The sequence below is a fragment of the Podarcis melisellensis genome, assembly GCF_964234715.1.
Source record: "Podarcis melisellensis genome assembly, chromosome: 3".
NCBI lineage: Eukaryota > Metazoa > Chordata > Lepidosauria > Squamata > Lacertidae > Podarcis > Podarcis melisellensis.
The window spans coordinates 112,330,082-112,356,900 of record NC_138530.1 but is presented as its reverse complement, the minus strand read 5'-3'; the positions used below and the strand labels follow the sequence as shown (position 1 = coordinate 112,356,900).

Here is a 26,819-nt window from a genome sequence, read left to right as displayed (position 1 = left end):
GAGTACTTAAGAGCATCTTTCCATACCCTCCAACCTTTCTCCGATGAAAATAGGGACATCCCAAGGAAAAGCGGGACAAATCAGAAACCAGGACAGCTTCTGCAAATCCAAGACTGCCCCTGGAAAATAGGGACACTTGGAGGGTCTGTTTTCCTACACAGCAGTAACTGTGGCTCCCAGCCTGTGTGTGTGTGTTTATGCAAATATGCACGGGGTGTGTGTGCGCCAAACTGCTTCTTTGGCCCAGGTAAAAGAAAGCCTAATTTCGCCCATGGTTCCACCAATTCTGGTTTTGCCATGCCTGCTGAGTTTTAAAAGGGGCGACGCTGAGACTAAAGAGGAGGAAGCTGTCAGGCAGTAAATACATATGTAAAAAGGAGGTTGGCTGAGACAAGACGGCTTGAAAATACAGTATTACAATGAACGTGGCCCAACTGCACTGGCTGCCAATCAGTTTCCCAGGCTCAATTCAAAGTTCTGGTTTTGACCTATAAAGCCTTAAACAGCTCAGGATTGCAACACCTCAGATGTCTGGGTTGTGTATACAGTGGTACCTCGGGTTGAGAACTTAATTCGTTCCAGAGGTCCGTTCTTAACCTGAAACTGTTCTTAACCTGAGGTACCCCTTTAGCTGCCATGCAATTTCTGTTCTCATTCTGAAGCAAAGTTCTTAACCCGAGGTACTATTTCTGGGTTAGCGGAGTCTGTAACCTGAAGCTTATGTAACCTGAAGCGTCTGTAACCAGAGGTACCACTGTATGTGCAAGCAAACCATCTATCATAAACACACTCCAGTCTTGTCTTAACTGTGCCTCTTTTCCAAAAGGAAACAGACGCTGGAACCCTGGGAATCTGGCAGGGAGGCTGATAAAGGTAAAGGTAAAGTAAAGGGATCCCTGACCATTAGGTCCAGTCATGGCCGACTCTGGGGTTGCGGCGCTCATCTCGCTTTACTGGCCGAGGGAGCCGGCGTACAGCTTCCGGGTCATGTGGCCAGCATGACTAAGCCGCTTCTGGCGAACCAGAGCAGCGCACAGAAATGCCGTTTACCTTCCCGCCGGAGCGGTACCTATTTATCTACTTGCACTTTTTGTGCTTTCGAACTGCTAGGTTGGCAGGAGCAGGGACTGAGCAACGGGAGCTCACCCCATTGTGGGGATTCGAACCGCCGACCACCTGATCGGCAAGTCCTAGGGTCTGTTGTTTAACCCACAGCGCCACCCGCCTCCCATAGGGAGACTGAAGTGGGGTGCAAAAACAACGGCAACTGCAGACAACTGCAGGGTTTTTCCCAAACTGGGTTTCCAGCTGTTTTTTTGGACTCCAATTCCCATCATCCCTGACCGCTGGTCCTGCTAGCTAGGGATGATGGGAGTCGTAGTCCAACAACAGCTGGAGACCCAAGTTTGAGAAAGCCTGATCCACAGGGCCGCAGGTTTTGCTGCAGGCGACCAGGAGGTCGCTTCCAAAGCGCTGGCCCTTTGGCAATGCGGACGCGGCCTTATCGCGCGCCAAGGAGCAGCAGCAGCCCCGGGGATAATGGTGGCCTCCCGGTGGCCCTGGCAACGGCGTTCCAGGGCCAGGCAGGCTGGAACCAGGCGCGGTTGACTGCGCCCCCCGCCGGCTGACCGGCCGCGCCGCCGCCGCCCCGGCCCCATAAATCAGGCGCGAATCTGGATCAGGTGGAGTCTCCGCCAGGCCGGCATGAAGCTGCGCTTGGCAACGCCCGGCTCTCCCCGCCGCCGGTCGCTCGGCGGGTTTCCTTTAGCCCTGAGGCGACGGGCAGGGAGCCTTTAGCGCTGCGCCGGAGAGACGCGCGGGAGGCGAGAGGTGAGGCGACGCGCAAAAGCGGCCTCTCCAAACGCGCGGCGCTCTTTGCGCCTTGGTTTTGCGCCCGTGCGGCTGGAGGAGATCCGAGGGATTCCTCCCCGGCGGCTGAAAGAGGGGCTTTTGTTCCCCCCTCGCTTTCTTCTCTCCCAGTTCTAGGTCACTCGACCCACAATAGGACTCCTTTAGTCTCCTCGCCACACGGGCGCTGGCAACTTTTCAGGCGTGCGTAAAAACGGGGAAAGCTTTTTCTCCCGCTTCCCTCCTCCCCGGTGCCATTTCCTTCTCCCTCCCTCTCCCAACCTGCTTGTCACGAGTTTCGACCCCCCCCCCCCCGTCCTTGGAAGGGTTTCATTTTTGGAGCTGAGCTTGTCCCCTGCTGAGGTAAATGACTTATTGCTCTGCTTCGACCCGGGGGTGGGGTGGGGGGTGGGATAGGAAAGCAAACCAAACCTGCGTTAACTATGCAGAGGCAGAATTGACCAGGTGGGGGGAGAAGCCCCTGTCGTGACTTTCAGGCGTTTGGAAGCACGGACAGCCCACCCCAAAAACAACCTTGTGAAAATGATCCCTTCGCCAGGGCAAGGAGTAACAGGGGTGGAGATGGGCCGAAAGTCCCAATGAAATGATTTCTTGAAGGGGGAGGATATACGAATAAAGGGCTGGTTCTCACAAAGACATGGGTAGGAGAAGGACGACCCACAAGGTTGCAGTTTTTCCTCTGCCCTGAGTGGGTTTTAGGGGAGCCTTGACAAAGCAAACGTTGGCATGGAAGAGAAGAGTCTTAACTTGGGTCTGTGTTCATGTGCAAAATCTATCACCATTGTCATTAAGGGGGGGGGACTCCCCTAAAAAGCTTTGAACACATTGAACCACCTGTATGCAAGTCGGTGCAAACATCGCAAGCTTCTCTGGTGCAATTCGGTGCTTTATTTATCAAAGTTGCAAGGGCGGTGAGCATAGCCTCTGGTCTGAAATATTAAGAGTGAAAGGCGCTGTAAGATTGTTGTAAAAGCCAGTAGTCTTCAATTAGACATGGGACCAACATTTAACCCAAGTGTGCAGTTGAAGGCTCGTTTTTTTAAAAGAAGGACAAATCAAATATTTGTACGCTTTTGCAACCCACCTTGGATTGGGCTGTGACATAGTAGCGGTCCCACCCACCAGTTGAAGACCCAGTTCATGTCAGCTTATTCTCTCAGCACATCCTGCCTACCTGCTGCTATAGGGATAAGACAGTGCCCTATACTGCATGGATTCTTGAAAATGTAAGCCTAACCTGCAGTGTGGGGAGAGAAGCAGTGGTAAGCTACTCTTTCAGCTTTAGACATGCCCAGGGCTGCAATATTTTCCAAAGGTTGTTGTAAAACTTGCAGTATTCAGTGTCCACTACATTTCAGGGCTGCTGTAAGTTACTCTCTTCCAGGAACAGCCCCATCCAGCAATTTGGGGATAGTAGACTGCTTTTGCTTTGTAATTTGCTTTAGCAGGTTGGTTTTTTTAAAAAAAAAATAGTGTATTAGGATTTTCTGTTGCATCAGCAGGTCCTCTTCCAATTTGGACTTAACGAGTTTCTCTCCTCCTCCCCAACAACCCCAAATTTGCCCTTATATTTTTTGGGGTAGGGTATATGGACCCACTTGCTCCCAACTACAGCTTGTTATTTTTCCTTTGGCTTTCTCCTGTCTTCCATCTCTGGGTGAGATCCAGGAAGTGACCTGCCCGGAATGAGGTGGTTATTATTATTTTAAATAAAAAACCATATATGCATATTTGCATGTATCTGCCTCTCTCAACCAGTTGTCTGTTACTCCTCCCAACTCAGCCAGCTAACATTCTGTGCCATTGAGTTGTTATGTTTGGGGCTTTCTTTCCCCCAAAATAGATTTTGTGCATCTGCAAACTTTGAAGTTAACTCTTTTATGCATGGCTCCATACAGCTCCTCCTGTGGCTTTGGCTCTGGTTCTGCAAGCACAAGAAAACAGAAATTGTTGTACGGAATATGCAGTCTTTACACACTGGGAAATGTTCTCAGGACTACTGAATGCAGATCAGGTGTCTTGCTGTAACAGTGCAGTCTCCTTTTATTGGTTTGGACAAAACGTAAGGTTGCAGGTCCTGTGCATACCTAGGCTAAATACACATTACCATTTACTCTGCTCCCAGTGTGCTCCCACTGCTGGCTTTTGAATACAATTACACAATGTTACTCATGGTTTAGAGATACCCAGTGGTTTAGGCGTTGCCAACCTGGTGTCCTAGTGCCCGAAAAGGCTTTCACAGGTGCCCCAAAGCTTTCATTTAAACAGAGGGGACAGGGAGTAAGTATCTAGCCCTCCTAGAAAGTTATGTGGCGAAACGTACAAATGCTGCCTAAGCACACATTTCTGTCCTGTTTCGTTGGCTGGAGAACTGCAACACAAAATAGGGAGAAATGTGAACTTCAAAGGGCTGCTGTGTTTCTTTCCCAACCCTACTTCCAAGTAAACTTGAGCAGGATTTAGCTGCAAGGGGCTTTCTTATTCTTTCCAACATTTGTTGACAGAAGTGTTCTTGTACTCTTTATGCCACAGGTTGGAAATTGCATGAATGAAACATCAATACCTTTCTGTATGAACCCCACTCCTTCCAGAAATCTAGTGCTTGAACCCTTCTAGTGCATTATCTAAACTTGAACCCTTCTCCCTTACATACTTGTATCGGGGAGGAATCTAGGCTGGAACTCTGACATTCTAGTTTTCTATATGCAGAGAATCCTTTTTGTATGGAGGCTTATTAAATCCCCAGAGCATCCCTCCCGCCCCCATTGCTTGAAGTGATGCAGCCAAGGCACAGACTGACCAGGTCAGGAGGCGTGGCTGACATTAAGCAAACCACTGCTTCCTGGGTCTCAGCCTCGTTGCTTGCATTATGGTCATGAGTTTGACCTGCTCTGCAGGGATGATGTGCGAGTTGGTGAGCAAATGTATACGAAGCTCTTTGATCCAATTCATAATGTGTTGTGTGAATCCTGTTATTCTGCAGAATGAGGCTCTGTGGAGCAAAGTGTAGTGCAGTTCAGGCTGTGTGCACACGCCTGTTTACTCTGCGTCCTCTATGCTTCCACTTCTGGTTTGTGAAGCCTCATACACTGCACAACATTAGCTGCAATCCACATCTGTTCTGTAGCTTCTTAAGAAATACTGCATTTTGATGAATTCCACCCCACCCCCAACCAGCTTTGATCTGATTTTAAACAATAAGTAAGACTTAACCCCCAGGCACTGTGGTCTAAACCACTGTGCCGCTTGGACTTGCTGATCGGAAGGTTGGCGGTTCGAATCCCTGCGACAGGGTGAGCTCCCATTGCTCCATCCCAGCTCCTGCCAGCCTAACAGTTCTAAAGCACGTCAAAGTGCAAGCAGATAAATAGGTAGCGCTCCAGCGGGAAGGTAACTGGAGTTTCCGTGTGTTGCTCTGGTTCGCCAGAAGTGGCTTAGTCATGCTGGCCACATGACCCAGAAAAACTGTCTGCGGACAAACGCTGGCTCCCTTGGCCAGTAAAGCAAGATGAGCGCTGCAACCCCAGAGTCGTTCACAACTGGACTTAACTGTCAGGGGTCCCTTTACCTTTACCTAAATGGGGTTAGGGTTTCAGCCTGGTGTATATAAAGCAACTTCTGGGGTATCCTATTTTGCCCCAACAGGGAAACCATCTGTTTTGTTTTGCTCCGAAAACCACAAGAGAAAAATGGAAACCGAAAGAGATGGACAACATGTGGTGGCCCATGACACTCAAGTGTGAGTTATCCTGAATGGGATATAATGGGAAGGGTTTGCTGGTCAGTAGAAGTGAGTGTGTTTTCTGTGCCGAAACAAGAAAATCCTGGGTTAAGACCATGAACCTGCTGTAAGTGTGTCTAGTGACTCCATATCATATTGCGAGAACACAAATAGATCCTTCAGCCCTTTTATGTGGTTCATGAAGTTTATAAATCACACCTCTGAAATCCGTCCACTTAAGTCTTTTCTGCTGTTCACCTTATTTTTCCCCTATTGGTGCTCTAACAGCACTGTCCTTACTTCTCCACATTTTAAAAGTCCCCCGAGTAATCCCTTTCAGGATTGCAGCCTAAGTCTTCTTCCAACGACCCTAATTTGGTGGCATTGCTATTAAGGTGACTGATGAGAAGTGCATGCCGGTATCCTAAAAGTCGGTCTGTCCAACCTCTTAGCTCTGGTGCTTGCCACGCTGAGGGAAGATGTGCAGCCAGGGACCCAAACAGCAGAACTTGCCCCATCTTGAATCACCAGGTGGGGGAGATAAAGAACACCAGCCTGCCTTTGGCTGACAAAAGCTATCTTGTACCAAGAACCACCTGGAAACGCTCAGAACCTTCTGTTTTGATGAATCTTGAGGGGAAGGGAAACTCTTGTATGCTGGCAGTTTACTTGGCTTTGCATACTATTCCATTTGTGATAACACTTGCCTACCTTGCACACAGGACACGGGTGGCGCTGTGGGTTAAACCACAGAGCCTAGGACTTGCCAGTCAGAAGGTCGGTGGTTCGAATCCCCACGACGGGGTGAGCTCCCGTTGTTCGGTCCCTGCTCCTGCCAACCTAGCAGTTCAAAAGCACGTCAAAGTGCAAGTAGATAAATAGATACCGCTCCGGCAGGAAGGTAAACCTTGCACACAAGTGGGCACCTGGGCAGAGCAGCCAGTGTTAGAAACTCAGATATATAAGCTAGTTGCCAAATGGCTCCTTAAGCCAAGTTTGCAGTCACCAAAATTTCTGGGCAAGGCAGAAAAAGTCTTATTTTTCAGATGATGAACTGACTGTGATTGATTCTCATTCAAACATCTGACTAGTTTAGATGACGACCTTGAGCTAGGTTAAGAACCTGGAAAAGTTGAAGAGGAAAAGGCACTTGACCCAGGTGCAATCCACATATACGTTGGCCTATTCCTACCTCTTTTTCTTAATGGGGACATGGCCCATTCATAATGTAGAGATATTCTTCACAGCTGTGAGCAGGTCAGTGAAGTGGGGTAAATGAAGGGCAAGCGACAACAATTAACTACAACGTCGTTCGCTGCTCTTGCTCAGGCTGCACAGAAATGACATCTTGGTTCCTGAAATTTATTCTGATGGTGCAGATAAAATATAACTGAGAGAATTCTACATAATGCGGTACTAGTGTGCGAAAAAGGGACATGGGTGGTGCTGTGGGTTAAACCACAGAGCCTAGGACTTGCTGATGAGAAGGTCGGCGGTTCGAATCCCCGCGACGGAGTGAGCTCCCGTTGCTCGGTCCCTGCTCCTGCCAACTTAGCAGTTCGAAAGCATGTCAAAGTGCAAGTAGATAAATAAGTACCACTCTGGCGGGAAGGTAAAAGGCGTTTCCGTGTGCTGCTCTGGTTCACCAGAAGCGGCTTCGTCATGCTGGCCACATGACCCGGAAGCTGTACACCGGCTCCCTCGGCCAATAAAGCGAGATGAGTGCCGCAACCCCAGAGTCTGTCACAATGGTCAGGGGTCCCTTTACCTTTACCTTTTTAGTGTGCGTAAACAGTCAAGGGATCCCCAGGCACTCACCTTCAGATGGTGGTGATGTCAGACACCATCCTGAGGCCCAGACATCTTCCCTTGGTCGCAAGTGGCCGATAGCCAGGTACAAAACGCGCCTGGTGAATTTCGAACACTGAGGGCAGTGTGTGGTTGCGGCAGAAGTCACATGCTGCAGAAGGCTGGTCTTCACAAATGCCCTCTCTGCGCATGCCTCTTGCTATCGCTGACCTTGAACTGCTGCTGCCAGTGCTTGAAGCCTTGTGAGAAAAGAGGATGGGTGTAAAGTGGTGGTAGCCTTCCACTCAGTAAAAATGAGAATCTGACACAACTGCTTTCCATTAAGCTTTCACCGCAGGCTGGTACAAGCTCACTGCTGAAATCCGTTAACTTTCAGGGAGGAGGTGAGCTTGTTGACTGCTTGTTAACCCCCATCACTTTAGCTCTTCTTTCTTGTCGCAAGAAGGAATTCTGTTAATATATCTGCTTCCCCAATTAATTCCATGGCAGAAGTCGGATCAGGGAGATTGAAATGGATCTTGACGATGGTGCTGATAAAGAGGAAACTGAATCAGACTCTTCTACAGAGTGAGTTGAACTTGGAGAAAATGTGCCAGACAAGCAGGAGTGATGGATTACCTCTTCGTCGCCTTCTCCCTGCTTTTTTAAATTGAGCTTGCTGAAATGACAGTATTCGTTTTGCCAGCTCCGAATGTGGTCCTCACGAAACTTAACGGTATCCTGTATAGCAGAGGTTTCTGTTAATAGTGGGTAGACATAGCAGACGACGCAGCGATTTCTCCAAAGCAGCTCTTTATTTGTAAGTTGGAACAGAACTGAACTGAAGGGTTCAGCCATCCTGCTTATATAAGAGCTCCACTAGAACGCAACAGTAACCATTTTCTGTAACTATCCAATCACTGAATGTCACTTTCAATCCCTTATTTGCATATGTGGACCTGAGTGAAAACTATCTACAGTAACCCCCTGCTGGCCCAGAGTGGGAACTTCAGTACATAACAGTTTCTACCTTTGTTTCTGCCCAATGACCGCATGGCATCCAGTTTGCACCCCTGCGGTTTGTGATGTTGGTCGCAATCCATATCTATCCTTGAGAAATATGCTGCATTCTGATGTGTTTTCCCCGAGCCGGCTTGGATCCAAATTGAGAAAAGGGTTGCAGTTTAAGCCAGTAATGGGATCGCAGCCTAGAACCAGGAGCCCTGGAAAAAGCAGTGTTTTTAAAAATGAAAAGCTTTGAATGCAGTAGGTATACAGGTGTCCTTATTACCACAATCATATGGCTGAACTACAGAAATTGCTGACTTTAACCGCTATAGAAATAGCTGCCACTACTTACGGACTTGAGAAGGGCTTTTTTGTTGCATTGCAATTAAAGGTTTGCTTGTGATTTAGGTATGTGCCTTGTTTTATATGCTGCTGCTTTATGTATATGATTTATGTTTTATTGGCATTGTTTTACAATGAAGGGCAGGATAGAAATATTTCGGGTGAAGTACCTCTTTGTTTGGGAGGCTTGATTTCTTCAGTTACTATTTCTTTGAAACCCTGATCATAGTCCTAATAATAATAATAATTTCCCTTTCTCCCCCTGAACCAGCCTAATAAAGAAAAAAGTCTCCCAGTTTGTGATGTCTTTTGGATTCAGGTAAGTATTACTACAACATGAACATCAGTGAAGCATGGGAAGGCAATTGTAGATTGGCAAACTTGATACCTTACAGCTTTCTACTTGCAGAATTGCAAACATGGAAATTGCTCTCATTTAAGGAAAGCAACTTTGATTCATTCGTTCTCCCAGTCAACCAACTTTCGGTGGCTTAAGCATAATTTCTAAGCACATCAAACGCTTGCAATATGGAATGTTTCCAGCTGAGTAACATTTGCCCGGATGCGGGTGGCGCTGTGGGTAAAAGCCTCAGTGCCTAGGACTTGCTGATCGCATGGTCGGCGGTTCGAATCCCCGCGGCGGGGTGCGCTCCCATCGTGCGGTCCCAGCGCCTGCCAACCTAGCAGTTCGAAAGCACCCCCGGGTGCAAGTAGATAAATAGGGACCGCTTACCAGCGGGAAGGTAAACGGTGTTCCGTGTGCTGCGCTGGCTCGCCAGATGCAGCTTGTCACACTGGCCACGTGACCCGGAAGTGTCTGCGGACAGGGCTGGCTCCCGGCCTCTTAAGTGAGATGAGCACACAACCCTAGAGTCTGGCAAGACTGGCCCGTACGGGCAGCGGTACCTTTACCTTTACCTTTTAACATTTGCCCAAATCTGTACTGCACACAAGTCTGCTTCTGGGTTGTATGACACATAATGGGATATCAGTTTTCTGGAAACCTGAGATCAGCCAAGATACTTGCATTAGTAAGTTGCTTTGCTCTGCAATGCAGCTGCAAATTGGTTGCCACACCTTTCTGCTTGCTGAACACATGGACTCCTCTACAGACCGAAGCTGAATTGGTGGACAAAGATTGCCCCTGCAGTTCTTTACTGTGTTAAATAGGTCTTCATAAAAGCATATTTGTCTATCCCTTTTCCAGGAGTAATATTTGCACTACAATGAAGGAAAATTATTTTTATTTCCATTTGCATGATTCTTCCCTTGAAGTGACCGTCTTTCTCCTTTTCTTCCCCATTCCCTTCGCTTGTTTTAGGCTTTTTGGAATTGTGCTTATTTTTGTGGACATCTCACTTGTGATTCTGTCTCTAATGATTGCTCACAAATACCACTCTCTTGATGTCATGATTGGAAATATCTCTCTGGCCATAGCATTCTTCTTCCTCTTTGATGTCCTCCTGCGAGTGTCCATTGAAGGGTAAGAGCAGGAATCATTGTAAAGCTGTGCTGCTGTGAAACCGTTTTTTAGCTGCATAAGTTTTCATAGAATAAGGCATTGACCTTGTAGTCAGAGGGCTAGCAGAGAGGTCTTAAAGTTCCCCATAAAACCCCCTCGCAGCAGTATTCTTACTGCATCTGGAATAGGGAGAAAGGCTTAAAAAATGTTCTTTAGGAAACGGGAAGAACAAGTGAAGCCTGTTGTGCTGACTGCTCCTGTTCATAATCCCACCACCTCTTTTCAAGATATTGTGTTCTATTCACACACACACACAACTGATTCAGTCCCCTCTCCCCATTTTTTCCTTCCCCAGCAGTCAATATTCTGTAGCCACTGAGCATGCTCATTCCTAATTAATTGGTCATGGGTATTGGGGTGTTTTTTTCTTTTGAGAGAGTGGGGGTTTGCCCCCTTAGGTTTTTTTCCCTTTAAGAATTTTCATACTTCTGGAAACCTCCCTCCCCAAAGCTTACAGATTCCTTCTCTTGTTTCTTAGCCTCATTTTGTCTACGCCAGGGCGGACTTTGTTAATGTTTCATAATACAGCACCCTGTGCGAGGCCAATATTTTGTGCCCCCAAATTATGGGCCTGCTCAATTTTGCAACCCCTCAGCTTGGCGCACTGTGCAAAGGAACCACCCGCACCGGCCGAAATCCTGCGCTGTCAGAATGCAGTATCTGAGCTGGCTGTTAGCGCGTATAGTTGAGCTGTTCTTTTTGGTGCCCTACCCCAATGTGATGCGCACCCGTGTTATGGCTCGTTCAGTCTCATATTTAAAATTGGCATTTTCTTGTAACTCTTGCATACAGGCCCAGTTCTGGGCATGAGCAGACCTTACTTTAGCCCAACCATTCTGGGATAGGGGGCACACCTGGAATTTGCTGTGCATGACACTCACAAAATGGCTGCATGGCATAATATAAAATGGCCGCCACATCTAAAAAACCAGGAAAACGCAAAGCCACTGGGTGTGTTCAGTGTAGGAGAGGCTGAACTGGTGTAAATGGGAACAGGAAGACCGAACAGTCTTGTGTGCATTGTGCCTTCAAGGGGATAATTGCAGAGACCTTATTCAGTTGCCATAGGAGGCTCTGGAGGGCACACTGGTGCCCACGGGTGCCCTGTTGCTAACCCCTGCAGGTGGCCTCCACTGAACAGGGCTTTCCAGGACTAACCGTGGTTTATACCCTACTTGGACCAATGTCTCCTTGCAAAATTGACTTCTTAAGCCCCTACATATGCTAAATGTTGAATAATCCTAGGTGGCCTACAAGTGAGCAGCTGCTGCTAAATCATTGTTGCTAGTTGTCTTTTGCAGATCTCTTTTTCATTTCAGCTTTGAAAAGTACTTTGAATCCAAGCTAAATATTCTGGATGCTATCATTGTCGGGGTCACGCTGCTGATCGATTTTGTGTATGCCGTCTCTGACTTCAGCGGAATAAGCCTCATTCCAAGGCAAGGAGAGTGCAGAATCTTCTTCCTTCTCTCTCTCCCTCCTTCCTTCCTTCCTTCCTTTCAAAGATGTCTGTTTTTCTTCTTTGGTGGTGAAGGCAAAATGCAAACAAGCATGTGGATAATTTGGCTTTTAAAAGTGCTGGATGTTGAGTGGGGCTGCTAATGTAATCAGGTCTTTTGGTGAAGGGCGGTATATAAATTTAACAAATAAATATAAATTTAAAAACATTGCCCCCTAACAGGCACCTTGTGATCACATCCAACCTTTGGGCCTCCCCAGCTTCGTTTCTGTCTCTTATTTGTGTTCAAAACCTCATCATGCAATTTATTTGTTTCATTAAATTCATAATACCTCCCTTCCTCCGGGGATCACAGGGCATTTTATAGTGTAAGAGTGGTTCTTTTTTGTTTAATGGTATATCATGAGGTTTTAAACCATAAAAGCTTTAAAAAATAACGACAAAACAGTGTCTGTATTTTAGTTGCTTTTCTGTTTCCCTTGTTCATCATGTTGCATTGCCTGTGTCCTCATTTGGTTAGATTTAGTGTACTGTGCTTTTTAACTGGTTATCTACCCACTGATATCTTGTCAATATTCTAGCTCTTTGAATGACTGGTCTCTTAACAGCACTCAGCACCCTTAAAGTACTTTCAGTATATGGTGTGGATTATTTATCTGCACCTAAACATCAGGTAGTGACGTGGGTGGCGCTGTGGGTTAAACCACAGAGCCTAGGACTTGCCGATCAGAAGGTCGGCGGTTCGAATCCCCGTGACAGGGTGAGCTCCCGTTGCTCAGTCCCTGGTCCTGCCAACCTAGCAGTTCGAAAGCACGTCAAAGTGCAAGTAGATAAATAGGTACCGCTCTGGTGGGAAGGTAAATGGCATTTCCATGCGCTGCTCTGGTTCGCCAGAAGCGGCTTAGTCCTGCTGGCCACATGACCTGGAAGCTGTACGCCGGCTCCCTCAGCCAATAAAGCGAGATGAGCACCGCAACCCCAGAGTCGGTCACGACTGGACCTAATGGTCAGGGGTCCCTTTACCTTTTTAAACAACATCAGGTGCTCTTTATTTATGATAAGATCTGGTCACAGAGGCTTAGCATACTGATAACTGTGCAGTTTGCAAGGACTGCACACACTTCACTTCACTTGTCATGCCTATGAACACCTCCATCTAGAAAGACTGTTGAAGCTGTGCATTGTAGACAGACATAAACATGTCTCCTCTTGCCAGCTTTTCATATTGTTATGCTGACCACTTTTTTCTCTCCCTTTTCACCAGAGCGGTTATTATTTTTCGTATCCTGAGGGTTATAATTCTGATACGAATATTTCGACTGGCATCGGAGAAGGAACGACTGGAAAAGCTCACGAGGAGGATAGTAAGCAGCACGGGGCCTTGTCAACTATGGGAGCTAGACACAAGGTCTTTCTCCCTGGGAGGAGGCACATCTTGGCTGCTTGCCTTTCTGCTCCTGTTTCTGTTTGACTTTTTTATATTACAGTCATACCTTGTGTTGTGTTTGCTTCAGGTTGAGCATTTACAGGTTGCGCTCTGCAGTGACCCGGAAGTACTGGAAAGGGTTACTTCCGGCTTTCGCTGCTTGCGCATGAGCAGACGCTCAAACTGACGTCATGCGCAGAAGTGACGAATCACGACACTCGCACGCGCAGACCCGGGTTGCGTTCTGCTCATGTTGCGAACAGGGCTCCGGAATGGATCCCGTTCGCAACCAGAGGTACCGCTGTCCAAAAGTTTGTATTTCATTTTAGTAGACATCCCCAATATGTTTTACATAAACAAATCAATATCAACATTAAAATATTCTAATTGTTGTATTTCTATTTTAAGTTGACTTGAAGGACTCTAATTAATAGGCAGTATAGAAATGCTTTAAAAATGTAGAACAATCAAGATCAGTCATACTTGCATGATTCGGAGTGCAGATATTCAGATTTCTCGCCTTATATTTAAGACTTTGGCTGCTGTTCTATTTTTTTTTTTAAGCCGTTATGAGCAGCCTTGGAAATAGTGACGTCTGTCAGACTAAACTAGCCTATTTGTTCCCCAACTTCCCTCTTTAATTTTCTTCTATGTGTGTTGCTGGCAGGTATCAGAAAACAAAAGGCGTTACACAAGAGATGGCTTTGATCTGGACCTCACGTATGTCACTGGTGTGTATAATAACTTGGTGAAAGGGAAGAAGTTGATCATTATGAACTTTTCTCATGGGAGCTTGGAGAGATCCGGGCAGCCAAGAATTGTGGAAGAAAACAAAGTGTGTGTGCGTGTCTGCCACTGCCTCCTTTGCTCTTGTCCTCTCCTAGCCTTGCTCCTGGGGCAGCTACTAACTGGGGAGACATGGCAATGCGTGACCTTTGCTTGGTTATCGCTTCTCTGAAGGAAGTGAATAAGTGCCTAAGCAGATGGTCCTGGGCAGTTAAAGTCTAACCATGTACAGCCAAGGCACTCAGAGGCACGTAAACGCTGCTTTTGCCACTCTGCCAATGGAACAGGCTTTGACCTTATGGTCATACGAGTTGCAGTCACACCTCTCGTCTTTTGCATCTTGGAATTACTGTATTTTTCGCTCCATAAGATGCACTTTTTCCCCTCCTAAAAAGTAAGGGGAAATGTGTGTGCGTCTTATGGAGCAAATGAAGACGGAAGGCTCTGCTCAGCGCTCCCTTTAAAGAGCCACGCAGAGGATGTGTGCGGCTCTTGGGGGCTTTTCCCCAGGGAAAACCTGCAAGCGCCGCACACATGCTCCATGCAGCTCGTGAAAGGGAGCGCTGAGCAGAACCTGGGATGCATACAGGCTCTGCTCAGCGCTCCCTTTAAAGAACATTTTTTTTCTGGCATTCCCCCTCTAAAAACTAGGTGCGTCTTATGGTCAGGTGCGTCTTATGAAGCGAAAAATATGGCAGCTCTTGATTGCTGATCTAAACGACAAGACAGAATTGCGGCGCTAACACCCACAGTAGAGACTTTGCTTAAATGTGAAATGGTGTTATTTAGTCGTTTAGTCGTGTCCAACTCTTCGTGACCACATGGACCAGAGCACGCCAGGCACTCCTGTCTTCCACTGCCTCCCCAGTTTGGTCCAACTCATGTTAGTAGCTTCGAGAACACTGTCCAACCATCTCGTCCTCTGTCGTCCCCTTCTCCTTGTGCCCTCCATCTTTCCCAACATCAGGGTCTTTTCCAGGGAGTCTTCTCTTCTCATGAGGTGGCCAAAGTATTGGAGCCTCAGCTTCAGGATCTGTCCTTCCAGTGAGCACTCAGGGCTGATTTCCTTAAGAATGGATGCGTTTGATCTTCTTGCAGTCCATGGGACTCTCCAGAGTCTCCTCCAACACCATAATTCAAAAGCATCAATTCTTCTGTGATCAGCCTTCTTTATGGTCCAGCTCTCACTTCCATACACCACTAGTGGGAAAACCATGGCTTTAACTATACAGACCTTTGTTGGCAAAGTGATGTCTCTGCTTTTTAAGATGCTGTCTAGGTTTGCCATCGCCTTTCTCCCAAGGAGCAGGCGTCTTTTAATTTCATGACTGCTGTCACCATCTGCGGTGATCATGGACCAATGGTCCTGGCAGAGGCTAGAGTGCTGGTCCAACAGAAGGGAAACAAAGCATTCGCTGCTGTCACATGGTAGTCTGCTTACCCTAATGTCTAGGTCTTGTGTGTGCAGGCTGTGGGTTCCGATTCCGCTCTACTGGGCCATGGGCAAAGAGGGAGGGAGTTCCATGTACAAGGAGCCAGCACTGAAAAGGCATACCAGAACTTGTCTTTCTCCATCAGTGAAGAACCTGCTTAAATATATATAAATTCATCTGTGTGCCTCTCTGTTGTCTAAGGGGCTTAAGGCAGCTGGGTAGGAATTCTATTTTTGTTTTATAAGAACCCTATGAGGGAAGCTGGTCTGAGGTACAGTGATCTGCTCAGCTAAGCTAACAGTCAGCCTCATAACTGAAAGGGAACTTGAACCTACTCATCTCTGAACCGAAAGCCCAGCCATCAATTTTGCATGGCTGCAAGCCCCAGCACAAGTCAAAACTTTCAGTTGTATCAGGTTTTAGTGATTTGTTAGCTACATGCAGACTTTTCAGTCACGTGTCCACATGTTCAAACAGGTGGGCTTAATTCCCCTATGCTGTCCTTCACCACCACACAAATCAGCTCCACTAGGACTGTTTTTGAAGGGACGCAGGTGGCGCTGTGGGTTAAACCACAGAGCCTAGGACTTGCTGATCAGAAGGTCGGCAGTTCGAATCCCTGCAATGGGGTGAGCTCCCATTGCTCGGTCCCTGCTCCTGCCAACCTAGCAGTTCGAAAGCACGTCAAAGTGCAAGTAGATAAATAGGTACTGCCCCGGCGGGAAGGTAAACAGTGTTTCCGTGCGCTGCTCTGGTTCGCCAGAAGTGGCTTAGCCATGACCCGGAAGCTGTACGCCAGCTCCCTCGGCCAATAAAGCGAGATGAGCGCCGCAACCCCAGAGTCGGTCACGACTGGACCTAATGATCAGGGGTCCCTTTACCTTTACTTTAGGACTGTTTTTAGCCCTTTATGTTATAAGAGTTGGATAAAATTCTTACACGACTGTGTACACAAATGGTCCATGGGATTACGCTGTTTTAAAGTTGGATTTAAAGGGGAAAATTGAGACAGCACAGAAGAAGCTTCTTAGTTTGTCTTACTTGCAAAAGTCTAGTGGTTCATGAGGATGAACGCCTGAGCTCTCAGAAGTCTGAAGTCTAATCTCTGTGAAAACAAATACTTTGAACTGAAATACTGCAAGTTATAAACCAGCAAATGTGTTGCGGTCTCATTAGACTTATTACAGCCTTTATGTGTGTGTTTTTATCTCTCAGCTCGTGTTATAGCAATGTCCTTTCCATCTTCTGGGAAGCAGTCTTGGTACAGGAATCCTATAAAGGTAGCATAAATTCTGAAAGTCTGTGCAGTTAGTTCTCACTGTATAAATATGGCATTTTGCTTTTTTAATTGATACGGTTTTTTGTTTTTTATTCCACACTTGTAATTTAAAGAGAAATTATGCCCTTTCTTCAAGTTCCTGCATTGAGGGGTTGATAACATGATAATTTACTTACATCTTGATTGCTGTAATTGACTTAGAAGCTAGATAAACAACTGAAATATTTACTTAATTGGTGGCGATTTGTTTTCCTTCGTTTCCTTGCCAGATCTAATGACAGGCTGCTGGCATTGTGCTTGATTTTTTCTCTATGATCAGAGGGTCAGAGTTAGGATCTGTTTTGGGCCTTCAGAAATGGGTGTGCTATGTCTTAGAATTATCAGCCAATAAGCTGCAGGCGTTAAACATTTTCTTCTCCACACCACCTTTTTAAGGGCAACTCAAAAGTCTGGTTGCATCCAAACCATCCATTTAAACACAACACATGGCTTCCCACAGATAATCCTGGGAACTGTAGTAAAGGGTGCTGGGAACAGTGGCTCTTTGAGGGGTAAACTATTGCAGTTCCCAGCATTCTTTGGGGAAAGTGTTGAATCTCTGAATATTGACCATGTTGGCAGTGGCTTATGGGTGTCCAACAAGATTAGGAATGCACCACATTGACTTCCTCTGCTTTCATTGGTTCTTAATGTGTATTTAATCTCCCCGCTGAGGCTAAGCCTAACACATTGCTGGAATCCAACCACATCTACAGCAATATGTTGGCACTGAAGACCTCTTTGCACATGGGGAGATCTCAATTTTGCTTGAATTGGCTTCTCTGAATTCTGAAATGGGTTTCACAAATGCATTGCCCCATCATTGGGTCCTAATGCTTCTGGCGTCCTCCTGCTTTTATAGGAAGTTGCAAGGTTTTTGGATACGAAACATGAAGGCCACTACAAAGTCTACAACCTTTGCAGTAAGCATCTCCTATTTAAACCGTTTTTAATTTAGTTATGCCTAGAATAAAACCTGCAAAGGAGGCATCTTACTTCTGAGCGTATACCATAACGGCCTTAAATTTCAATTTGTGTCCTCTTTTTCACATTTTGAACTCTTAAATGTCACCCCTCCTCCATATCACTTAAGGTTGAGTTATACTAAATGTTTCATTTGTTCAAATGACTTCTTCATGCCATTCATCATAGTGGCAACTATGACAGGTGTGGTTTTGTCTTTCTAACCCCACCCAAGGCATTCACTTGAGACTTTGGAACAAAAAGCTGCTGTTTGGGTTGATTTAAATGCTCAATATCCAGACATGTAGAAGCTGACGTGAGTTTTTAATCTGTTTTTAGCTTAGCTGATTTTAATTGTATTTTGAATTTTTTTTAATACCTGGTTTTAGCTTGGTCTTTTATTGGCTTTTTTTTGGTAAATTGCTTAGTGGTTCTGTTTACAATCAAAGAGTGAATAAATTTTGTAAAATAAATACAAATATTTTACATACCCTTCCCCTCCCCTGCAGGTGAACAGGGCTATGACCCAAAGATATTCCATTACCGGGTGGAGAGAATATTTATTGATGACCATAATGTTCCCACTCTAGAGTAAGTATAATTTCAAGGTGCTGCTGTGTGCATATAAGGAGAGAAAATTTAAATGAAAAGACCCATCAGGGCAGCTGAAGAAAGCAAATGGCTCTAGTCCATGAGAAACCAGTTCAGAGAAAATTAAAAAGCACGGTGCCAATGTCTTTTTGTAAATGGCATTGAAACAAGATATTTCCAAGCCAGATGAGATTTAACTTGGTTAATGTATTTCATTTATGTATAGATGACTTTCAAAAATCTCTAAACAATGTCCAAAAATTACTATAAAACTATCAATAATGCACAGAAAACAAATTCAAGACAAGTATGCATAACTAAATTATTGTCTGAGTTGGCTTGCTGGAATAATGTTTTTTAGTCAACTTCTTAAAAGTGTTTTAGTGAAGGCCTAGGAAGTTCCAAAGGGACGCGGGTGGCGCTGTGGGTTAAACCACAGAGCCTAGGACTTGCCAATCAGAAGGTCGGCAGTTCGAATCCCCGCGACGGGGTGAGCTCCCCTTGCTCAGTCCCTGCTCCTGCCAACCTAGCAGTTCAAAAGCACGTCAAAGTGCAAGTAGATAAATAGGTACCGCTCTGGCGGGAAGATAAACAGTGTTTCCATGCGCTGCTCTGGTTCGCCAGAAGCGGCTTAGTCATGCTGGCCACATGACCCGGAAGTTGTACGCCGGCTCCCTCGGCCAGTAAAGCGAGATGAGCGCCGGAACCCCAGAGTCAGCCACGGCTGGACCTAATGGTCAGGGGTCCCTTTACCTTTACTAGGAAGTTCCAAAGCACTGGAGCTGCCACCACAAAAGATCAGTCTGCTTGTGAATGTGGTTTGGCACTTGTAATATTACAAGTTCCACAGACTAAAAGGGGTCGGGCACGTACACAAGCCAACCTTTCAGGTAAACTGATCCCAAGCTGCTAAGGGCTTATTACTGCTCTGATAAAATGATTTTGTGTTAGGTCCCCGGTCCCCCGTCCCCCCGAAGAACATCTCAGAAAAGAAAAATTAAGTGAGATTCCTCTTTCTGCCCTTAAGGGAGATGGTCCAATTCACGCAAAGCGTGATGGAATGGATGTTACAAGATGACAACAACGTCATAGCAATACATTGCAAAGGAGGCAAAGGTAAGTAAGTCCTTTTTAGTGGAAACATTGACATGGAGCTGAAGGAGGTTGATCTTTTTTTTTTAAGGTGTTTTGTTTAGTTAGTTTACAAAAGCTTCTGGAGTTCCAGTATTAAATGATCACTGTTATTTTTCTGAAATAGGTAGTTGAGGCAGAATGAGGTGAGAAACTGCCTTATTGCCAGGCCAGACTTGTTGGTTCAACTAGTTCTGTATATGACTGTGAAGTGAATCTCGAGGGTTTCAGGCAAGTTCCCAGCCCGGTTTGGAGATGACAGTGTTCTTCCACTGAGCTGCGGTCCAAATAATTACCTGGTCCATCACAGCTCTTGGTCCCTCTTCAAAATTTTGGATTGAGGAACTCAGAGTTGGTTATATTTTGCTACTTAAAAGCTGCTGTTTTAAAGGAAGGTGGGTTGGAAGACTTCAAAAGTTGGAATAAAAACTGCAACTTAATTAAGTTAATCATGTACAGTGGGTTACATACGCTTCAGGTTACAGACTCCGCTAACCCAGAAATAGCGCTTCAGGTTAAGAACTTTGCTTCAGGATGAGAACAGAAATTGTGCTCCGGCGGCACAGCAGCAGCAGGAGGCCCCATTAGCTAAAGTGGCGCTTCAGGTTAAGAACAGTTTCAGGTTAAGTACGGACCTCTGGAATGAATTAAGTACTTAACCTGAGGTACCAGTGTAACTTAAATCCATTGGTACAGACCCTACCCTCTAGAGTAGAAGAAAACCAGGTTGTTCCATCTTCCACGTGACAGCCCTTTAGATATTTGAAGATGGCTATCATATCTCCTCTCAGTCTCCTCTTTGCCAGGCTAAACATCCCCAGCTCCCCCAACCGTTCTTCGTAATTCACATGATAGAATTATAGAGTTGGAAGGGACCGCAAGGATCATCTAGTCCAGCCCTCTGCAACGCAGGAATCTTTTGCCCAATGTGGGGTTCAGTCTTGGGGTCATGGGTTCAAGAGTCTCACGCTCTACTGACTGAGCTATCTCTTATGTAGCATAATCTGAATGCGCTAGTGATTCCCTTCTTGAGTACAACTAGAATCCATCCCTGATGGCTTTCCTCTGAAGTCTTGATTCCCCGCCCCTTTTTTAAAAATGCAGGTAGAACTGGAACCATGATTTGCATCTGGCTTATTGAGAACAGCCTGTTTGAAAGTGCAAAGGTACGTAAGGCGATGGCACACGTTAAATCTTCCCTTTGTTTTGTTTTTTTAAGTAATATTTATTAAAGTTTTAAAAGTTAAAAAAGATAAAAACGCCATATTAACCAAAAACAAAACAGCACATCACAATAAAAAAGAGAAAAAAGAAAAGAAGAAACAGAAAAATAGAAACAAGTAAAAAACACCTCAAACATTTCCATAACTTAATAATAATAATAATAATAATAATAATAATAATAATAATAATAATAATTTATATTCCGCCCTCCCCAGCCGAAGCTGGGCTCAGGGCGGCTAACAACAATCAAAATAGTTCAACATTCTAAAAACATTCATTATAAAATTAATTAAAATCAAATTAATGGCAACCATCAAGCAAAATTCTGTGCAGATTGCCAGAGGAGGGGGTCAGGCTGCGCCCTGACCAAAGGCCTGGTGGAACAGCTCTGTCTTGCAGGCCCTGCGGAAAGATGTCAGGTCCCGCAGGGCCCTAGTCTCTTGTGACAGAGCGTTCCACCAGATTGGAGAACTTATCTTTCATTTGCTTGTTTCCTTGACCTCCTCACACCTCCCTTTTTTGTATTCTAATTCGGTTAGCTATTTCAGCAAATCCTTTCCATCTTTTCCAATTTTTGTCCTGTAATTTATCTTAGTATAATAAACCTTAACTTTTCCTCCTTTCACCAATTAACAGTCTATTTTTTCCTAAACCTTTATAACATTTCTGCTAAAACCACATAGCTTCATTTCAACATCCTTCTAACATTCATTAATTTTACAATATTTCTGTAAATAGTCTTTAAATTTCTTCCACTCTTCCTCCACCGACTCTTCTCCCTGGTCTCGGATTCTGCCAGTCATTTCCTCCAGTTCCATATAGTCCATCAACTTCATCTGCCATTCTTCCCTGGTGTTAAATCTTCCCTTTGAACTTGTGTGCTTTAATTCTCTCAAAGACCAAAGAGTGGCTTTTTTCCTGTGTGCAGAGAATGCTGAAGAATGTCTTCCACCTGGGTGGCGATTCATTTAAGTGGCATGACAACCTGAAGTTTATATACATGGTTCAGCTCAGTTGCAGGAGGTGTGCACCTTGTTTATAGCACCATCCCCCTATTGCCAGAAATGCCCAATGCGCAGAGTGAATGCTCATCCCTCAATGCAATTTGGCTGAACCACATAGTGAGCAGTATGCAAACACTGCTACCACCATGTGGAATTTTTTCTGTCACTTCCAAGGGAAATGTTTGATCGAGTCCAGAGCTGGAGTGCCCTAGGCCCAGGTTCTGAATACAACCTTCAGGCCTTTCTCGCTTGCCTAGATTTTTGAGAGTAGTGTACGTAGAAATTAGCCTGCTTACAAAGGTAAAATTTGCATCGATTCCTCCACCTACTTTTGCCTCTGCCTTGCCTACCACTGCCATGTGACTTCTGGAAGATTGCTCAGAAAGGAATGTAGCTCTCAGACGGGACAAAATGATGAAATTTGACTGGTAAACGTGTTACTTAACCCCAGGGCTGTTGTTGGAAAAATTCCAGCAGTGTCTTTTTAGGAGAAGAGAAAAAGCAAGAGGTGATTTTGCCATCCCCCCCCCCCCGAGTGTTGTGGGATTGTTGAACAGCATAGAAGATGGCAGGAAAGGGGCTACATAGGGAACAAGCAATTGACACAAAAGAATCTCCCCCATGACTCTAATGTATCGAAGATCCTTCTGTAAACAGAACAATACCATGAGAGAAAACCAGTGGTCCTGGAGAAGAATTTGAAAATCATCTGGTGGGTGTGGGGGCGGGGTGTCACTTCTTTTGACAATGCAGGTTTTCTATGGCTTGAATCTATGGCTGTGCATACATTACAGCTTACTCTGCTTCCAGTGAATTTCCACTCCTATTTTTTATAAATCCATGTACACACTAAAGGCATTCCATAGTTTCTTTAGAAGTATTGCATTTTGATGTGATTTTCCCCAAGCCAGCTTTACTCCAGTTTGGGAGCTGTAAAGGTAAAGGGACCCCCTGACCATTAGGTCCAGTTGTGGCTGACTCTGGGGTTGCGGTGCTCATCTTGCTTTATTGGGCGAGGGAGCCGGCGTACAGCTTCTGGGTCATGTGGCCAGCATGACTAAGCCGCTTCTGGTGAACCAGAGCAGCGCACGGAAACGCCGTTTACCTTCCCGCCAGAGTGGTACCTATTTATCTACTTGCACTTTGATGTGCTTTCAAACTGCTAGGTTGGCAGGAGCAGGGACTGAGCAACGGGAGCTCACCCCGTCGCGGGGATTCAAACCGCCGACTTTCTGATCGGCAAGTCCTAGGCTCTGTGCCACCCACTGTAGACTTGCTCAATGCACAGCGAATCCCAGGTGTGTACAACTGAAACGAAGAGGATTTCCGCAGGAAGAGACAAGGCAGGGAAAACCAGCCCGGTAATACTGGTCGTTGAACAGCATAGCAGATGGTGGGAGAGGAGCCTCATTAGGAACAAGCAATTGACACAAAAGAATCTCCCCCATGACTCTAATGTATCGAAGATCTTTCTGTAAACAGAACAGTACCATCAGAGAAGACCAATGGTTCTGGAGAGGAATGTTGTGTTATAAGCCAGTAATGTGTACATAGCCAATCTGTACGCAGGAGCAAACTTCACGTTCACCAGGTGCCCAAGGATTAAGGCTTTCTGGGAAATGATCTATAATGAAATGAAAAAGGTATTTAAATATACCTTCTTGAAGAAACCAGAGGCCTTTCTCCTGGGCATGGTCGGCCAATTGGTGCCAAAGAAGGACAGAACTTTCTTTATGTATGCTACAACAGCAGCAAGAATTCTCATCACAAAGTATTGGAAGACACAAGATCTACCCACTCTGGAAGAATGGCAGATGAAAGTGATAGACTATATGGAATTGGCGGAAATGACTGGCAGAATCCGAGACCAGGGAGAAGAGTTGGTGGAAGAAGATTGGAAGAAATTTAAAAACTATCTACAGAAACATTGTAAAATTAATGAATGTTAAAATGATGTTGGATTGAAATGAAATGGCTTTAGCAACAAAGCTAAAAAGAATATGTAAAAATGGATTGATAATCAGATGAAGATATGATGTTTTAATATGTTAAGATATAGAATTAAGATAAAAACAAAAAAGGGAAAGGATTTGCTGAATTAACTATGTGAACTGGAATACAAAAAAGGGAGGTGTGAGGAGGTCAGGAAACAAGTAATTGAAATATAAGACACGAAAAGATTGATCTGTTTTTAATTGTTTTCCCCCCCACGTATTTTGTATTTTTCTTTGTATTTTTGTACCTTTTTTCTTTTTATTCTTATTATTCTTTTCTTATTCTGTAAATTCTTGTCTGTAAAACTTCAATAAATATCATTTTAAAAAAACAAACAAACTTCATGTTCACCAGACGTGCACTTTCCCACCTCCTTTTAACTCTGCAGCCTCTTGTCTCCCTTGAAAACCTGCTTTTGGAGGAACTGTGGGAATGGTGTAGGGATAAGGCGGAAGGGAGCAGATGTAAGAGGAAGTTGGCAGAATCCACTCCACTCTAACTTGAACAGAGGGAAAACCTGGCCTCCAAACCTGTGTCTCTAAAATAACACTTTATAGTTCCTTGGTTTAAAACAAAACACTACAAGATATGGCGACACCTGTTATCATCTTCCTTTTTTTTAGGAAAGTTTACAGTACTTTGGTAAAAGAAGAACCGATGAAAGCACAAGCTCCAAGTTCCAGGGTGTTGAAACTCCATCACAGGTAAGAGTCTACAATGACGTCTCGGTTAAAGACACTGGAACCAGTATCGTAGCAAGGGATTAACACAACTTGCAGAATGTCACGATTTAGCTCTATAACTGGCCATTTTTCCTGCACCACCCTTCTCATACCCCTGCATTTCTGGATGGCGCCTAGAATGCCTTCAGTCCAGCGAACAACCTATAACACTGTGGTGCTATAACAGGGGTCAGCAAACTTACTGCGCTTTGGGCCGGTGTCTCCAGCAGCAATCGCATGGCGGGCCAGAGGGCAGGGGAGCGCGTGCCCATACGCGTGCGCACATGCTATTTCTGGCGCACTTCCGGGTTGGAGGAGCACTGGAAATAGCTTGTGTGCATGTGCACGGGCCTCCGACCCAGAAGTGCACCGGAAATAACGCTTGCGCATGCGCACAAATAATGTACATGCGCACAAGCTATTTCCGGTGCTCCTCCGACCCAGAAGTGGGCAGTCGTGCAGTGCCGGTAAGAGCGGGCGGCGGGGGTCGCTGTGAGCCAGATAAACGAGTCCCTCGGGCCTTATCCGGCCCACGGGCCTTAGTTTGGGGATCCCTGTTGTTATGTACTGAAGTTCTCACCCTGGGCCAGCAGGGGGATACTGTAGATAGTTCAGGTCCACATATGCAAATAAGGGGTCGAAAGTGACGTTCAGTGATTGGATAGTTACAGAAAGTGGTTACAGTTGCGTTGTAGTGGAGCTCTATTTAAGCAGGCTGGCTGAACCCTTCAGTTCAGTTCTGTTCTGGCCTGTGAATAAGAATCGCTGTGTCGTCTGATATGTTCACCCACAACTTAACAAATATATGCTATTTGGTAATTTATGGACCTAATAGGTATCTAAAGCCATTTGCAATAACAAAATACGTATTTTATCAAAGCAATTGTCAAAAAGTCCATGCAGAATGTAGGCTATATACAGAAACTATAGTGATCTTTTAGGGAGCAGGTGGGGCCCATGATTTACATCAGGCACATCCAACAGGTAGATCGTAATCTACTGTTAGATCACTGGACATCTGTGGTAGATCGCCGGATCCCCTAAGAAAAGCTAAACACTTTGCCTGCACCCCCCAAAACAGGGACTTCCTTCTTAAAAAAAGCTGAACAACTTTGGCCTGAACCCCCCAAAAGGCGGTAGATCACTGCCCGTCTTTAACTCTGGTGAGTAGATCACAGTCTCTTGGGAGTTGGTCACCCCTGATTTACATTATAGGAGCCTACACAACACAAAACACTGTTACAATTACATTGTTCTGGAGCTCTATATAAGCAGGCTGGCTGAACCCTTCAGTTCAGTTCTATTCTGGCCTGTGAATAAACAAGAGCTGTTTGAAGAATCGCTGTGTCGCCTGATATGTTCACCCATGTTAACACCTGTGTTATAACATATGATGAGTCCAGGATTTGGGAGTGTTTGGGTAAGGCAAGGCTTGCAGTGACGGGGCTTGAAGGTCACCTTCTCTTGCAGCCAAAAGGTTGCTCTTACTTCAGGGTTGAGTTGGGAGATTTGCTTTCAGCTTTGAAAATGCTGCAGCTTGTTTGTAACTTATTTCTCAAGGCGCGCTCAAATTTTTTCTTTGCAGAATAGGTACGTTGAGTATTACGCAACCTTGAAATGGAAGTATAACCTGCAGCTCCCAAAAGCGAGACCGCTTGAAATAAAAAGCATAAAGCTCTATGCTATCCATGGTAAGCGCTGCTAAAATGCGGTAGGATTTCTAGTGGCATTTAATGTCCTCCTTTCCTCTGTTGTGATGCAAGTTTACTTTTTATTTTTTACTTTTATAATAATATTTATTAAAGTTTCAAAAAAAGTTACAAAAATGAGGGGGGAAAATGAAAAGAAAGAAACAGAGAATACAAAATACAGAAAAATAAGAACAATTAAAAACATTTCCCTCTTTCCATATCTTGTCTTTCATTTACTTATTTCCCTGACCTCCTCACACCTCCCTTTTTTGTATTCTAGTTCAATTAAATATTCCAGCAAATCCTTTCCAGCTTGGTTTTTATCCTAATAGTTTATCTTAATGTACTATAATTTTACATTCTCGTCTTTCAGCAGTTAAAAAATCAGTTTTTACCTAATCTTTTATATCATTTCGGCTAAAACCACATTACTTCATTCCAACAACCTTCTAACATTCCTGGATTTTACAATGTTTCTGTAGATAAACTTTAAATTTTCTCCAATCTTCTTCCACCAACTCTTCACCTTGGTCTCGGATTCTGCCAGTCATCGCCGCCGCAAGTTTACTTTTTAAAGAGTTTGCAGTAGACAATTCAGCATCAGTCCTTGAAATTCAGCCTAATCATTGTCCTGCTATCACTATTTAACCTTTTTTTAAAAAAACTTTTTTTTAGGAGTTGGGAAAGGCAATGGGAGTGATTTGAGGGTGAAGATAATAATGGAAAAGCAAGTGGTATTTCATTGTGTTTGTGCAACCCAAGAAAACTGCCAGGTAAGGGACTCCCGGGTTAGTTTTAAAAGCCTGTCATGAGTGGCTGGCGTAAT

General features: G+C 45.1%; 1 protein-coding gene across 4 annotated transcripts in view; it reads left to right on the top strand.

The window, feature by feature from the left end:
- Window positions 1–332: 332 nt before the first annotated feature.
- The window catches only part of LOC309367060 (phosphatidylinositol 3,4,5-trisphosphate 3-phosphatase TPTE2-like), a 31,266-nt gene continuing 4,779 nt past the window's right edge, over window positions 333–26,819 (top strand). The window contains exons 1-16 of one of the 4 annotated variants that reach the window (XM_081906332.1): window positions 333–357; window positions 5,515–5,608; window positions 7,892–7,966; window positions 9,000–9,047; window positions 10,050–10,211; window positions 11,570–11,689; window positions 12,974–13,073; window positions 13,803–13,866; window positions 16,570–16,634; window positions 17,535–17,595; window positions 18,145–18,226; window positions 19,254–19,342; window positions 20,462–20,523; window positions 24,204–24,284; window positions 25,888–25,993; window positions 26,669–26,766. In XM_081906332.1, the coding sequence (XP_081762458.1) occupies window positions 5,559–5,608; window positions 7,892–7,966; window positions 9,000–9,047; window positions 10,050–10,211; window positions 11,570–11,689; window positions 12,974–13,073; window positions 13,803–13,866; window positions 16,570–16,634; window positions 17,535–17,595; window positions 18,145–18,226; window positions 19,254–19,342; window positions 20,462–20,523; window positions 24,204–24,284; window positions 25,888–25,993; window positions 26,669–26,766 (1,263 nt within the window). In that variant the 5' untranslated portion in view covers window positions 333–357; window positions 5,515–5,558. Of the gene's footprint in view, window positions 358–1,600; window positions 1,831–2,089; window positions 2,212–5,514; window positions 5,609–7,888; window positions 7,967–8,999; window positions 9,048–10,049; window positions 10,212–11,569; window positions 11,690–12,973; window positions 13,074–13,802; window positions 13,867–16,569; window positions 16,635–17,534; window positions 17,596–18,144; window positions 18,227–19,253; window positions 19,343–20,461; window positions 20,524–24,203; window positions 24,285–25,887; window positions 25,994–26,668; window positions 26,767–26,819 lie in introns of those variants that run through there. The other 3 variants (XM_081906331.1, XM_081906329.1, XM_081906330.1) reach the window with 3 other exon arrangements.